This window comes from Mastigoproctus giganteus, chromosome 5 (assembly GCF_048544385.1).
Source record: "Mastigoproctus giganteus isolate SK-2022 chromosome 5, ASM4854438v1, whole genome shotgun sequence".
Lineage (NCBI taxonomy): Eukaryota > Metazoa > Arthropoda > Arachnida > Uropygi > Thelyphonidae > Mastigoproctus > Mastigoproctus giganteus.
Window position 1 is genome coordinate 202,628,171 of NC_143579.1, and position 17,432 is coordinate 202,645,602.

Here is a 17,432-nt window from a genome sequence, read left to right on the forward strand (position 1 = left end):
TCGATGTTATTGTATTTGCAAAAATACCGATAGCTGGAATTGTGTGGTTTTTTTAGAATTTATTTAAAATCTATTTAGAATCTATTTATTATGGTGAAATGTGTTTCCCCTTTACTGAAATCTTCAATCATATAAAAAACATAAAATAAATTTTCTGAATCTTCTCTTCATTCTTCATTCCCTTTTTTTTTTTTTTTTTTTTTTAAAGCTTTGTAAACTTGTTACTCTGTGCAAATCGTGTTAGTTGCAATTTGTTCATTCCGTTAAAAAAATGCTTATGCATGCTATTGAAATTTAAAAAGAAAAGAGAAGATTATCTTGGAAATAAATGCCTCTTGAAGCATTTCTGAAGAAGACTCCTCCTTGTGCAACAAACCAACAAGTGCCAAGCCAATATTAAATGATCAATGAGTGTGCATTTAGTCAAATGCACACTCGTTGATCACCTCATTACAAATGAAAAAGAATAAACATTCTTTAACATTTGTAAGTCATAAATAATTTCTCTATTATTATGATTTGCTTGATTTTACAGACTATGTTTTCATTTCTTTGGTTAAATCAATCATTGTTTAAACAAACTAATTAGTTAACTAATTTCAATGTTGATAACGTAACCCCTATTTTTAACATTGAAAATAGGGCCTAAAATTTACACTTTTAACATGGGAAATAAATTCCTGCTTTACGAGTTTTCGCTTTACGAGCGTGTGCTAGGAATGGCTAAACAGTTCTTTCTAAGTGAGCCAAATACTAAATACGGTAGAGCGTCGAAAATCTGAACATCAGTAATCCAAACGAGCCAGCATTTTTTTTTTTTTTTATGCTGTTGCCGTAAAACAATTACAGTAAGTGCCAGTTATTGTGATCACATTTGCAAATTGAATTTTGATTCTGTTAAATGGCAATTCTAATAAGTGAAAATTGGATGAATATTATCCACAGGCTATAAAATTTCAAGATATAAAGCACAAATTTACACTTTTAGTAGCTTACCAATTAACAAAAATAAATGATACATGAAAATCGACAAACAAACTGAAGGCCTATACACATGTTACTGTGGCTAAAAGTTCCATTTGTTTTGTTACCTATGAATAAAAATACATAAGTACAACTTAAGTGTTTTTATTTCTAAACTTACTGAGCCTTTTTTTTTTTTTTTTTTTTTTTGGTCTCCAGAACAGTATTTTTGATAAGTTAAAAAATTCGAACAAATCGGAAGTCCAAACTACTTCCGGTCCCAATTAGTTCGGATTAACGATGCGCTACTGTAATCCATCCACTAGGAGTTGAGTTGCTACATGTAGAAAGATGCATGTGGTGAAGACAAATAGTCACTTTACTCATATATGCCAATGTACCTAGAAAGGAGAGGTATGTATTAACAACCTTCACATGTTATCAATTTAGGTTATAAAAGCAATGTTGAATCAGAAATTTCAACAATAACTGTTCAAACACTATGTTAAGAGTCATCAGACATGTTAGGTTTGTTATTGTGTTTGAACGGTTTCTGAGGAGAGCTTGTGCTGTGATTATATTTGAGGAGGAGGACACTTTAAATATTTATTGTAATCTCTGTTATACAGGGCATTTCAATAAAATGAACCTGGGTCTATCTTGCTTATTTTTAGGTTTAGGCTATTTGTTATATGGACTTTTTTTTTTGCCATATTTGGGTTGAAATTTTTGAATTTATGTTAAAATTGGACTGAATACCTAAATTAAAATTTTTCCTAATCAGTTGCTTTTATTTTTAATGGGAAAGTTTTTTCTCATGTTTGGTTTAGTCTAAAAATGTCATCTCTGCACTTTAGCTGGTTTTATTTAAAGGAAAACACAAAACAGAAAACTTAATGCTCTTCAGTATATGATGTTTATTTGTGAATGGCTGTTGTATTTTTTATTTCAAATAAAATCAGTGTATATTCTGTTTCTGAAGTACAAATATGATGTCTTTAGACTAAACCATGGGTGGGGAACCTGCGGCCTTTCGAGGTACCAGTTGTGGCCTTTTGTCTCTTTCTCTCAAATGCAAAATCCACCTTTTATGACATTTATTATTCAACACTGACATAACACCAAACTCAAAATATTTTTAAGGTAAATTTTATCTATTCTCTTTTTTATATATCATTATTCTTCTTATATAAATTAGCTTACATTTATGCCATAGATTACTAAAAGAAACATAAAAGGCATAGAAATATTGGATAGATCGATAGAGGACAAAACAAAGTGAAGAGGTAAAATTATTTATATCAATAACTGTGTAGTTAGCGAGAGTCCTGTCAGTGGCAACTCGGTAATTGCCGAACTGGCAACCACCTAATGATTTGCGTCACAGCTCTGAGAGCTTCTTAAGAAAGAACTGTAACATGTTAAATAAAATGTATGCATTGCCTTTTCTAGTTAAGGAAAATAATAATGAATTATATATTAAAGTAAATACAAAATAAAGCATTTATTCTAATTCACTAATCTTTACAGAATATTATTGTTTCCCACATAGATGATATGGCATCACTTCCACTTGAAACTGAACTTCATTTGGCAACGTTGCCTTTCTTATCAGCAATGACTCATCTCGCTGACTGCTATCAGTAGACATTCTGGTCATTCTCCCCAGTGCCATAGGTTTCCAGTGCTTGTTTCCTTTAAAATTGAACCTTCAATCAATCTGTGTATTTCATTTTTCATTTTTACTGGTAACCTGTTTATGTCAAGTAATAAGAAAAGAGCATTAAAGGAAGAAAAGAGAGTAGTCAGTGAAGAATGGGAATTGCAGTATTATGTTGTTGAAGTGAACGATAAAATGATGTGTTTGCTCTGCGACACCATATTAGCAACAGTGAAGAAATACAATGCATATCAACATTAGGTGACTCATAAGGACAACAAATATGCTAAACTAGAAGGAGAACCTCGAAAGTCTGCACTTAAGAAAAGGAAAGATGGAAAGAAACTGTCAGGACAAGGGACTGACATCACTGAAGCGCCATATAAAGTAGCATATATATTTGGAAGAAGAGGTAAGCCATTTAGTGATGTGGAAATCATAAAAGAATGCATTGTGAAGTTGTGGGATGTTTAGATTAAGCTAAGGTTAAGAAGTACAAACAACTACCTCTTTCAAGGAGGACCATAACTGATCGGCAACATTAATTAGCCCATAATATAACAGAACAGCTTCATGCAATATGCCAAAGCGAAGACATTTGTTATTCGATCGCCTTGGATGAATCCACTGACACTACTGACTCAGCGCAGGTGTTTACTGACTTGGCACATTATTTTTGGTGTTATTTTTGATTTGTGTTATAACTGTGGATTTTCATTGTCACGAGGAGTTACTGGCTTTGGGTACCCTTACTGCCAGGACACGGGGAATTGACATATTCACCATCTTCAAAGAAAAATACCGTGAAATGAAATGAATTTATGTAATTTAGTTAACTTCGTAGCCGAGTGGGCAGGAGCGGGAATGTAGTAGCACACGCTGTTTGAGTAAACGGGGTTCAAGCCCCTGACTGCTGAATATGGTCGATCTGCCAACCCGCACTGGACCAGCGTGGCAGATTATGGTCCATTTCCCTCAGCATGAATTGTTGAGGAGGCTTCCATCCTGCAATGGGTTGATAATAGCTGCACTTTACTTTATGCGTAGATGGTGCACCTTCCATGAGAGAAAAACATGAGGGTTTTGTTGCGTTACTACAGAAAGAATTGCCAGATCCAGATACTTTGATTTCCTTTCACTATATTCTTCATCAGCAGAATCTGTGCGCCAAATCTACTGTTTTAAGTGACACGTTAAATAAAGTTATGGGTATTGTAAACTACATTTGAGCAAATACATCACGATATCGCCAACTTCGCAATCTGCTTCAGCTTGATGATGAAACATCCAGCATGGGTCTGCTATATCATTCTATAGTAATCGTGGCATGTGATGCAAGAAAGCAATCGTATGAGCTTATGCAGCATCAGCTAAAAAAATTCGCACAACCATTCCCTCTAAATGTTTGTCTAGTTTATCCTTAAATTTATTTAACCTATCAACTTCAACAACGACAGATGGAAGTTTGTTCCAGCAATTAACCACCCACTGCCTAAAGGCAAATTTCTGCACATCTATTCTACAGCTGTCTTTCCTCAATTTGAATTTATGCCCCCTTAGGTTCATAATCTGAACAAGTAGAAGAATCCCATCAGAATTCAGTGTGCTCAACCCATTCAAGGCCTTATATACCTCAATCAGATCACCTTGCAGGTGCCTAGTCTCAGCCGCTGCAATTTGCAGAACTTAAGCCTCTCTTGATAAGAGGATCCCCTTCATTCCCCTCACCAATCTTGTTGCCCTTCTCAGTACACGCTCAAGCAAATCTACATCCTTCCTAAAATGAGGTCTTCAGACCTGTATGCAGTACTCAAGGCGTGGCCTGACCATTGCCTCATACAGAGGGACACTCACCTCCTTTTCCCTGCTAACAAAATTCCTGTATATCATTGACAAAATCCCATGACCTGCTCTGGCAGCTTGTCTGCATTGCTCAGAAAACTTCATATCTGACTGCACAATTATTCCCAGGTCTTTTTCATTTTCTACCACCCGAAGTGTAGTAATACACAGTTGGTATGTTTTTCTGTGGTTACTTCTACCCATATGCAGTACTTGCATTTGTCAATGTTAAACTTCAGTTGCCGCTTCTCAACCTATCTTCCCAAATTTTCTAGATCCTGTTGAAATAGCACACTGCCATTACTGTCAGTGCTCTGGTTGTCCCACGGACAAATACTTGTCAAACTTTTATCTTTGCGAAAACAAATCGCAAGCTTTTTTGAGGAATTGAATCAACAGTGTGAAATGTCAAAAGTGGAATTCTGCAGAGATATTGCATTTTTGTGTAATATAATGTCAAAGCAAAATGATCTGAATATTTTTTGCAAGGTAAAACCAAATCTATGTATGATATGTGGCTTAAAATACAGGCGTTCCAAAAAAAAGCTGACCTTTTTCAAAACCTTGCTTACCTTATAGGAACTTTCAGCTGAACACTTTCTTGAACTGTCAAAAGTAATTAATGAACAGGATACAAACAAATCATTAAGGAAATGTAACATAAAAGAATACATAGCTGTTCTAGACTCCCTGATCGAAGAATACAATTAAAGGTTTGCTGATTTTAAGAAAAATGATCTCGCACTGAAACTAGCTTTTCAACCACACCTGATTGGTCTCCAAAGCACCTGATGACTTACAGCTGTAATTAATTGAGCTCTCAGAAGATTACATTCTGAAGTCTCTATTTGACGCTAAGAAGGACCCTCTTCAAATGTCGAAAAATGCTGTTGAATACCCACGTCTACGTCAACATGCTCGTTGAATGCTATCTTGTTTTTGGCACAACCTGCTGTTGTGAATCAACATTTTCATATATGACACAAATTAAAACAAGCTTGGGATCTCAGATGACAGATATTCACTTGGAGGACCAATTAAAACTAGGCTCAACAATGTTGGAACCAAATATCAAACTACCATCTGACGTTAAGCAGTCACAAAAAAGTCAAATGTTTTGTTGTCTAAGTTCGTCCATTTTTAGTTTTGTTATCACCTTTGCTAAACAAATAAATGTCTTCACTAATTTTTTTTGTTTAAAGGCCTAATGACTCTGATGAGTATAATAAGAAATTGTACAGGGAAATAGAGTGGGCCAGTAAATCAGAGAGTCTTATAACGGGGGATTTTAATTTCCCAGATATTGACTGGAATTTGGGGCCTGGTCACTCACACACTAGCAAGGCTTTTGTGGATTTATTGGATGATTGTTTTCTACATCATCATGTTCGGGAGGCAACTAGAGGGAGTCATACTCTTGATTTGATTATCAGTAGTGATTCTTCATGCATTAAGAATCTGCAGGTAAATGAACCACTAGGTGACAGTGATCACAGTGTGCTGAAGTGGGATTTACTCAAAGAGGTAACTACCATTAGGAGTAAAGGGAAGGGTTATTACTTTTGTAAAGGCGACTATGATGGACTGAGACAGTATTTAAATTCTATACAGTGGGACCAACTGATGATGTTACCAACAGCAAATTCAAAATGGGAAGCATTCAAAGGACTTATCTTGGAAGCTACTAGGCTTTACATACCAACTAAGAAATATTGTTCAAGGTTTAGGCCTAAGTGGATGTCAGATGAACTAATGAGACGTATGGCAGAGACGAAAAATGCATGGGATACATACAAATTAACACGTGACACAGAAGCCTATGATAGATACAAGTTGATCTGTAACCAAGTTACAAAGGAGGTTAGGAGGCGAATGCAGATTACGAGAAATCTTTGGCAAGGGATGCAAAGAAAAACAGCAAAGAGTTCTTTACTTATGTAAACTCTAGAAGGAAGGGGATGAATCAGATTGGTCCACTTGATATCGATGGGTCAACTGTTGATGATCCTGCTCAGGTAGCTAACAAACTAAATGAATATTTTGCATCGACATTCACACATGAGGAGTTAGTTATTCAGCAAGGGGAATGCCAGAGGTGTATTCAACTCTGGCAGTAAGCTAGAGAATCTTGTAATAACTGAGAGTAAAGTGGAGGAGAAATTGTTGAAGATAAATACAAGAAAGGCACCTGGGGTGGATGGGATCTATCCAGTTATATTAAAGGAGGCAGCAAAGGAAGTAAGCAAGACTTCAGTTATAGGTCAGACATAGCATGGTTTTGTTAAGGGGAAGTCTTGCCTGACTAATTTGATTGGATACTGTGATGCAGTCACAAACAAACTGGATGCAGGGAATAACTTTGATATTATATACTTGGATCTTAGAAAGGCTTTTGATACTGTAGCACATAGAAGACTGCTGCACAAATTGGAGCAGTGTGGCATTGGAGGCAAATTGCTGCTATGGATAAAGGTATGGTTGAGGGGGAGAAGACAGAGTGGTAATCAATGGACACTGCTCATCGTGGACTAATGTTATTAGTGGAGTCCCTCGGGGTTCAGTATTGGGTCCATTATTGTTTTCTGTATTTATAAATGATATTGATGATGGTATATCAAGCTTAATGTCCAAGTTTGCAGACGATACAAAGGTTGGCAGGGTTGTCAAGGACACTACTGACACTATGCTACTGCAACAGGATCTGGAAAGGTTGAGCAGATGGGCTGAGAGGTGGCAAATGAAGTTTAACATTGACAAATGTAAAGTACTACATATGGGAAACAGCAACCGCAGAGCAACGTATCAACTCTGTGGTACTACACTGACAGTGGTAGAGAATGAAAGGGACCTGGGGGTGGTTGTGCAGGCAGATATGAAGTTTTCTGAGCAGTGCAGACAGGCTGCAAGAGTAGCTCATGGTGTATTGTCGATGATATATATAAATTTTTCTAGCAGGGATAAGGAGGTGATCATTCCCTTGTATAAGGCAATGGTCAGGCCACACCTAGAGTACTGTATACAGGTCTGGAGGCCTCGTTTCAAGAAGTATGTAGAGATGCTGGAACAAAGGGGTGCTCTTACGAAGAAAGGCTTAAGTTTTGCAAATTACACTGTCTGGAGACTAGGCACCAGCGAGGTGATCTGATAGAGGTGTATAAAGCATTGAATGGTTTGAGCATGCTCAATGCTGATGGGATTCTTCCTCTTGCTCAGAATAATCACCCGAGAGGGCATAAATTCAAATTGAGGAAAGACAGATGTAGGATAGATGTGAGGAAATTTGCCTTTAGCCAGCGGGTGGTTGGTTGGTGGAACAGACTTCCATCCCTTGTCGTGGAAGTTGATAGCCTAAATAAGTTTAAGGCTCAGCTGGACAGGTATTTCGAACGAACAGAGGGGTGAAGTGGAAGTGGTTATTTTTTATTTATTTATTTATTTTTATTTTTTTTTGGCTGATGCTGCATAAGCTTGCTTTCTTTCATCAAATGCCTCTACTAATGCTAATGCTAAAATTCCTCATACAATAGCAGGCTATAAATAAAATTGTAAATGCCTACAAAAATATAATTTTTTTATGTACGTATTTAATTCTCAGCATGCAGCTTAATAGTATCTTGGTTAAATAAAATATGGCCTTCCAATGTAGAAAGGTTCCCCACCCCTGGACCAACCAAAAATGGGAAACAACTTTTCCATTGGAAAAAAAAAAAAAAAAAAGAGGCAACAGTTTATTAAGCAAAATTTTAAATTTAAAAATGGTAATACAAAGCCCAATTTTAACATAAAATTCAAAAATTTTAGCCCAAACAAAAAAAGGTCCAGATGACAAATAGCCTAAACCTAAAAATAAGTGAGATAGGCCCCAGTGCCTTTTAGTCGAAACACTATAAATTATGTTTATAATAATAATTTTTAAATAGAACTGAAAATATACTGTAGGTTGTGCAGCTTTTGAATCACCCTGTATAACATGTTTATAATAATAATTTTGAAATAGAACTGAAAATATACTATACTGTGGGTTGTGCAGCTTTTGAATCACCCTGTATAAAATAAAAGTAAAGTTTGAACATAAAAGCATCATATATTTCATATTGTGAAGTAAGTGACAAAATTAAACAACTTTTTTTTTTTTTGTTTAACTGAAATGTAATTTGTCTTTCATCTTAAAACAGTAACAATTCTTAAACAGTTATATCATCAAAAGAAATACTGACTGTGAAACTTCATGTTTCAAGCCTGTGTGAGTGAGAAATCCAAACTGTCACAACAGTTGATTTATATGTAACTTATAAATGATTAAACTTACGAAACCAATAATCTTATTAAATTTAAGGGTGCATTCACTTGTTAGGGATGTGGTCAAAGAATTTGTAGGTATGACACTCAGCTGGTACCCCCCCCCCAACTATTACTGCTCTTGTCTTCTCTGTGTTTAACTCTTTGTTTCAGGAGATAAGATCACAGTCAAAGTACAAAAATCTAAACTGGCTTAATAGGCAGATATTGGTAAGTTGATAAAATGCATGCTTTGTGATTACTTACAACATATTTGTTAGAAAACCTAACAATTATCGTTCATTGTACATTCTAAATGCACATTCTATGAGTGGCCCCAAGCTACTTTTAGAATGTGCATTTATACTAATTGTACAAGAAGCCAAAAATAATAAAGCTGTAATTTGGGGTATGAAATAATTGTGCATTAAAAAAGTACTAGAAAGTAAATTGCCTGATTTATAGTAGTGTAAAAATGGTACTGAAAAAACTCATATTTTATCTTTTCAGTGTTTCGTTCATCAATCAGCCATTACATACAAAGTTATGCCCATTCTGTTATGTAAACTGCTTAAAAGTTTTCGCTAGTAATATGCTATTCATTTTTAAGATGAAAAAATTACTACTAGAAAACAAGGATTCTAATTTGTAATATTGATTTATGATTTCTGCAGCAGTGTGTAAGAAACCGCCTCTTGGTAATACCAGCACATCTCATAATGAATATTTGCCCATTACTGTGATCTGTGACAACATCAAGGATCCAGGAAGCATGGGTTCTATTCTCAGGTGTGCTGCTGCAGCTAGATGTCAAAAGGTTCTTGTTACTAAAGGTAATTATTCCATTTCATAGCAGTTTGCACTATATATTTTTTTTCATTGTACTTGAACATTCTTTTTAAGTCTAATTCAGTCTACAACTATATATATATATAATTACATCAGTATGTAAGAAGTATATTGAATAATAGTATATAAAGTACTGTACAGTACAGTACAATAAAAATGTTCAAAGTGAGTCATTAGGCCAGAAGAACAGGTTGTTAACTTAAGGATATAGAATCAGGCTTTAGAATAAGGATTTATAATAAAAGTATTCAGAGTAGAAGCGTTCAAAGTGGGCCATGAGGCCAAAGAAACCTATAAAGGCTAAGATAGCTTGAGTCAGTTTTTTGTTTTATACCCTATAGATAAAAAAATAATTGATAATAAAATAATAATAATGATGATGATGATGAGGCCAATTATTGATAATAGGATACATTGAATGGTACGTTGATGAGGGCTAGCACTATTCAATACGTCCAATCAATAATTAGCAAAAGTTATGTTTCTGTTTGTCATCTGCAAGTTTAGCTAGGTTCAAATAATCAAAAATTATTTAAAATTATATTAAAATTAGCAGCAAACTGGCAGAATGACAGATAACCTGACAGATAGTGTAGACAGATAATATAGAAAGTGAAAGCCAACTATAAATTACATGTGGTATAATAAGTATTTGAGCTATTACATGTGAAAAAAATTTATTTACAGTTGAAAAATAAAATATTTAAGCTATATACCAGTAAAAAAGAAAAGGCTAATGCTGAATATTTTCTTTTTCAATGGTAAATAATTTTTTTCATGGGTAAATACAGTAATACCCCGACTTACGCTACCCCGACTTACGCGAACTCGGAGTTACGCGGTTCTTGATTTTTTTCGTTTGGCAACGCTGCCGCCCACTATCTTCAAGGTTGTTTTTCATATGTTATCGATATACGGTGCAACGGCGGAGAATGAGAGCGAAAGATGAACAAAATTCAACTTTGCTGCTTTTATGTTTTTTATATCAGTGAAGGGGAAACACATTTCACCATAATAACGTAAAAACCAACACAATTCCAGCTATCGGTATAATCGCAAATGCAATTAGATCGAGTTTACTACCAGTTTATAACAGATTTCACTAGCAGAAACGCAACTGGATTTTTATTGTTTTATGGTAGTAACCCCTAGAAATGTGAGGTGTTAATTGTGTATCTCTGCCTTTATGGTGTTGTTTATTCAGTTGCTACATGCGCGCAGCTTTGTTTATGCGTATCAAGCGTGCCTCCTCGTTTTGTAATTGTGCTTTATTCCCTAAAAATGAGTAAAATACTTAATTAAAAGGTGTGAAAAGGAAGTGTCCTGGTGAAGACACTGCAGATTCAGAGAGAAAAAGAAAAGCAATTATCGATAAACAGAGGCGGACTGGGTCAAAAATTCTTACCCGGGAAAATTTATAGTGGCCTCATACTATGGTTTATGGCCAAAATCACACAGGCCCACCGGGGTTTCCCCGGTAAGGCTTATGGCCAGTCCACCTCTGTCGATAGAGAAAAAATATGAAATTGTGGAACGCTTTGAGCGAAATGAAAGACCATGTGATATTGCACGTGCTACAGGCCTAAATGAAGCAACGGCGAAAAGCACATGACAATTGCAAACTTGACAGGTTGAAAATTGAAAAGGGCTCAATTTACTGTAAAGGGCTTAAAAATTTTAGAAAACATAGTCTCCAACGAAGAACGCGTTATAGCTACAAAGCAAGGAATAAAAAAATTATTAGCTTGCTACGAAGGAATTCTGCGTGAAAAAAAGAACGCGCTGTGTCGTCAGACGAATTTGTTAGATTTTATGAAGCCATCGACATCGAAATAACTTTTTTACGTAAGTCATTTGTTTTTTTTAATACATATTTTGTATTAATATGTATAAAGAACTGCAATTTTATTAATATTTTTCTTCTAAACTAGTGTTTTTGTTAGTCCTTGGTCCCAATTAAGCAAAATTTATATGTATTTATATACAAAGTTTTACCCCGACTTACGCGAATTCGACTTACGCGCTTTTCGTCGGACCCACCTATCGCGTAACTTCGGGGTATTACTGTAGCTCAAATACTTCTTATCCACATGTAATTCATAGTTGGCTTTCACTTTCTTTTTCCTTTTCACTGGTAAATAGCTTAAATATTTTCTTTTTCAATGGTAAATAAATTTTTTTCATGGGTAAATAGCTCATACCACATGTAATTTATAGTTGGCTTTCACCTGTATTATTTGCTTCAATGATATCTGTCGGGTTATCTGTTATTCTGCCAGTTTGCTGCTAATTTTGATAATTTTTGATTATTTGGACCTAGTTAAACTTGCAGCTGACAAACAGAAACAGATAGCTATTGCTGATTATTGATTGGACATTTTGAATGGTGCTAGCCCTCGTCAATGTACCGTTCAATGTATCCTATTTTATTTTTATTTTATTTTATTATTAAGTATTTATTTATGTATAGAGTATAATGCAAAAAGTTATAAAACCACTTTGAATGCGTTTTAATTGTACTTTATGCATTCTTATTCAATTCTCTTGGCCTAATAGCTCACTTTGAATACTTTTATTGTACTGTGTAGTAATGCCATTATGGCATTAATCTGATCTGGGACACTTATTTTTCTTACTTTTCGTACCTTTACATTTATGCATTGCACTTTTTTATTTCATAAAGGATCACTCACACACACACACACACACACACTACATGTAATATGCAACTTCCAGATATTATAACTTTTAAAGAGTTTTTTTCAATTTAAAAACATTTGTGCATGAAAGTAATTTAAACAAGTTAGTTACCGATCATTAGAGAAACTGAAGAAATCATTTAAAAGTGCCAAGTACGCACAGACACATTGACTATAACCAGCTGCAAATCAGTTAACATTCAAAGTTAGCCACATTTGCTGCACACTTTGCTATGGGAAGATGTTTATATGTTTGGAGGAGAAAAACTTTACTTTGCAAGCTTTTTTTTTTGTTTGGTGACTTTAACTTTTGTTGTTGTTTAGCAGGATTTATTGGAAAAGAACTTTGGAATTTAATAAACTGGACAATTTAAAGGAGACAACTTAATGAATTATTGAATTCATTAACTTTCCTTTATGGTCGACAGAAGTTGTGATTTTTTTTTTATTGTTACAGTTTGATTGAATGCTAATACCAAAGTGACAGGAATTGCAAAATGTTGTTGATTCTCATTATTTGTTTTCCTTTGTTAAATGAATGTTTTGTGGGTTTTTTCTCCCCCCCCCCTTTTTTAATGTTTAACCATTGGAATACATAGGTAATTCAAGTTTTATACATGAACTTAGCTTTAAAAGAGAAATGTTATTTAAACTGATGTGTGTCGTAGTTAAATGATATATACATGGCACTGATTGTCTGAGAGTTGGGATTCTTGTTTATATCCTGTCAAAGCATTTTGATGCATGATTTGACTGATTTGCCACCAAATTTGTTTTTTATTTGTTGACTGATAAGCAGAACCGAATCCAGTATGTATTGGAATCTTCAAGAAAGCTCTTCGTAAAGATCCACAATTTTTCTAAGGTCATTGCAAGTGACAAAACATGTTTATGGGTATGATCCTCAAACAAAGTAATGTTTGTGAAGTCCAAATCACTGCATTTAAAGAAAGCCAGGCAACGTTGCTTAGGCGCCTCCGTAGCCAGGTGGGAAGGAGCAGCAGTGCGTAGCACACACTTCTTGATTAGACCGGGGTTCGAGCCCGTCACCACCAAATACGGAGGATGCAGAAAGGTCAGGGAATGATCACCGCATATCCCGGAGCAATATGGCCTTAGTTGCTAATGCTCCTAAAAACTGAATAACAAACAAACAAACAAACAACAAGCAAGGTTACTTGGAAAGCTGTTCTTTAACACAAATTGCACTTTTTTTTTGATTTCTGGATTTTCCACGCATCACTTTTGGTCCTTTTTTTTTTTTTTTTTTTTTAATTTATATACAGGTTGACCATCAATAATCTGGCCACCGCTAATTCGGACATTATTTCCGCGAATGTAATTTCAAATTTTCAAGCCATTCCCACTTGTTTTTCTGCATTTATTATTATAACCTGTTCACATTTAGCCCCAGCCATGCAAACACTTTTTTTTTTTTTTTTTGTTAGTTGTTGGCGCATCAGCTTCTGTGGCCATAATGCACCTCCCAAAGTTTTTGCATTTTACTCTGATCCAAGCCCGATGCGGGATTCAAAGTGCCTGCCTGGCAACCTTTGGGTTGCCAGGCTGACACTTTACCCACCTAGTTAGCCCGGTCAGTGCAAACACTGTACATTGTCCATAACAGATAAAGTTGAACCTCTGAAAAAACTCGACAGTGGTGTGTCCTGTGAGAAGTTTAAGTCTGCTTAATCGTAAATTCTAGCATTTCTCTCAGTTCCTCTTATTTTAGTAATTTTCTTTTAGCCATTCCTTTTTAGATTTTTTTTTTTTAGAACACACTTGTTCAAACTTGCGGAAAAACGCAATACAATATGATGGATAATACAGCGTGCTAATGAAATTGTTTTTACAAATTCTCTAACAATACTGACAAACTTATTGCGATGTTTGAGAGTTTATTTTATTGCAATTAGTTTTATTTCAGCGATTGCCGTGCATGCAATAAACTAATCACAAACGACCTTCATATGTATGCCGTAATAGCGTAACACGTATGTGGCCGACACGGCTTCTCAAGAAATAAAGTAACCTCCTGGGCCACGTCAGCCACATATATGTGACATAAAAAAAAGTTTCTCTTTTTATATATATATATTTTAAGTGAAAAAACGACAACACTGACATTACAATATTTATTTTAGAAATATTAATCAAATTATTTGCTGAATATTTTTTGGCCCCATGGGGAATTTTTTTCTTAAACTAGCTTGGCAGTCAACGTGTTAAAGTTAGCTGTTGGGTAAATGTATATGCTAAAATAACCACCGATGATCCGGTAAACTCACTTTTTTTTTTTTTTTTAGGAGCATTAGCAACTAAGACCATATTGCTCCTGGGGTATGCGGTGGTCATTCCCTGACCTTTCCGCATCCTCTTTATTTGGTGGTCATGGGCTCGAACCCCGGTCTATTCAATAAGCGCGTGCTACGCACTGCTATTCCTGCCCACCTGGCTACGGAGGTGCCAAGGTAAACTCACTAACACGGCATCCCACAGGTCCCAACGCTGCCGGATTAGTGACGGTCGACCCGTATTTATAAAATTCTATCTAATTAAGTTTGAAAAGTCTCTGAAAACAAGTACAGGCAGTCCTCGTATAGCACGATAGTTGTGTTCCTAGAAACCCTCGTGCAATGCAAAATCATGTAATATAAACAACAGGCCCTATGGGAAAAATAGGGCCTGTTGTGGTTAGGTGCCGACCATCCAAGATTGAACACGCATTTGTAACCACAACATTATCAAACACAATAAATTATCGTAATAAAATACGTAAGTATTTTATTACGACTATTACGTAATAAAATATTGCTAATGCTTTTGCTTCTATCGTAAGCAAACTTGTTTTTTGTTTGATTTTCTATCGAAACAGATGACACCCGTTCCATCTCTTCCAATTCTTTGTGTCTTGATCTAATGAATTTTAATTACACTTTGAGTTGTTCCTGCTATGAAAGTTGTTTTTATGCATCTTTCTAATTCTCAGCATTGCCTCATTTAGGCCTGTAGCACGTGCAATATCACATGGTCTTTCATTTCGCTCAAAGCGTTTAACAATTTCATATTTTTTCTCTATTGACAGAGGCGGACTGGCCATAAGCCTTACTGGGGAAACTCCAGTGGGCCGGAGGCCAGTGTGATTTTGGCCATAAACCATAGTATGAGGCCACTACAAATTTTCCCAGGTAAGAATTTTTGATCCAGTCCGCCTCTGTTTATCGATATTGCTTTTCTTTTTCTTTTTCTCTCTGAATCTGCAGTGTCTTCCCCAGGACACTTCCTTTTCACACCTTTTAAGTATTTTACTCATTTTTAGGGAATAAAGCACAATTACAAAATGGAGGCACGGTCGATATACATAAACAAAGCTGTGCGCAACTTTGTAGCAACTGAATAAACAACACCATAAAGGCAGAGATACACTATTAACACCTCACATTTTACTAAAGCACATTTCTGGGGTTTACTACCATAAAACAATAAAAACAGTTTCCAGTTGCGTTTCTGCTAGTGGAATCTATTATAAACTGGTAGTAAACTCGATCTAATTGCATTTGCGATAAATATCGATAGCTGGAATTGTGTGGGTTTTTACCTTATGGTGAAATGTGTTTCTCCTTCACTGATATAAAAAAAAACATAAATACATTTTCAGAATCTTCTCTTCATTCCTATCGTGTTGCGTTCAGTTGGAGTGATTCCACGTAGGACTCCCATTTCTTGTAAATACAAAGGCAAATCGTGCATAAGCGAATTCGGTTCGTGTTATACACAATATCGTTCCCCTATTTATAAATCGTGCATGATCGAATTTGTGTAGTGTAAACACGTGTTATACAAGGACTGACTGTATTAAAATATTTAAGTATTAAAATTCATCGAAAATTGTCATAACTGAAATGTAGTAAATATATTGTTTTTACAAATAACAAATCAATTCTGGGTACACATCTAGCATTCTGGAGTGGCAAAAGAACTTTGGATCATGTATTGCATTCAGATATGTCTATAAGATCAGTGATTGTTTCAGCTTGATTCCTGAAACTATTGAGTTTCCACAAATTACATGGTTTGCTGCTAAAATAAGTTTCAGTAATGCTAATCATCACTTATCTGTGTGCGAAGATTTCAAAAAATGGCCATTAGAAAATGGGCCTCGAGTTTTGGTTTGTATTATTATATTTATTTCTGTCATGACCGATAAACTGATTTAAATAACTTTATTAAAACAAATAAAATAAAAGGTACATAAAACCGATGGAAATAAAATAAAAGAAAAAACAGTAGCTTTTGGGGTGAGGTGTCCCTTCTTCAGCTGAATAGTGAATGGTGGCATATATACGTTACATGGAATAATGATGTAAGAGTCGACTTGCCATGATCATGAATCATATGTCCATGTACATGAGGCGAATGGTGCATGTATATACGTTTCATGGAATAAAATAAAATAAGAGTTACTGGGCAAGGTCATTTGTCTGGAGTGCCTCCGTAGCCAGGTGGGCAGGAGCGGCAGTGCGTAGCACATGCTTCTTGATTAGACCGGGGTTCGAGCCCGTGACCACCAAATACGGAGGATGCGGAAAGGTCAGAGAATGACCACCGCATATCCCCGAAGCAACATAGTTGGAAAGCTCCTCCCTTTGGAAATCTCTAATTGCTTGTCCCCTATGGAGCTGGTATGGGTCGGAGCATGGGTAAACAAGGCATGTGCCGTGCTTCGTAAATTGGCCTCCACATAATGGTTTGCTATTGCTCCTAAAAACCAAATAACAAACAAACAAACATTTGTCTGGTGCCATTAATGCAAAACCATGTACACGAGACGAACACCAGCACTCATCGCACTGTAAAATTGCAGATTCCATAACTGGGTGTATATGTACTCCCTTATTACGGCTCAAGACACTGTTACAATTGGATATGTGTAGTGCCTCAAGCCATGAGCACTGGCGGTAGTCATGTATGTAGTCTATGATCTCAACGTCACATTGGGGATCAAGGTTGTGCTGCACAATAATGCTCAGCAACAGCAGAGCATTCAAAATTAGCAGATCAGAGAGACCCTTCATGTTCTGAAACATGATATTTTAATCTCATAGCAGTTTTGCCTACACAACAACCCCCACAATCTGAAC

General features: G+C 35.7%; 1 protein-coding gene across 1 annotated transcript in view; it reads left to right on the forward strand.

Moving 5' to 3' along the window:
- Nucleotides 1-17,432, forward strand: part of LOC150086014 (uncharacterized) — an 84,399-nt gene that overhangs the window by 17,696 nt on the left and 49,271 nt on the right. The window contains exon 3 of the mRNA XM_090374771.1: nucleotides 9,418-9,576. Coding sequence (XP_090230897.1) covers nucleotides 9,418-9,576 — 159 coding nt within the window. The remainder of the gene's footprint in view (nucleotides 1-9,417; nucleotides 9,577-17,432) is intronic.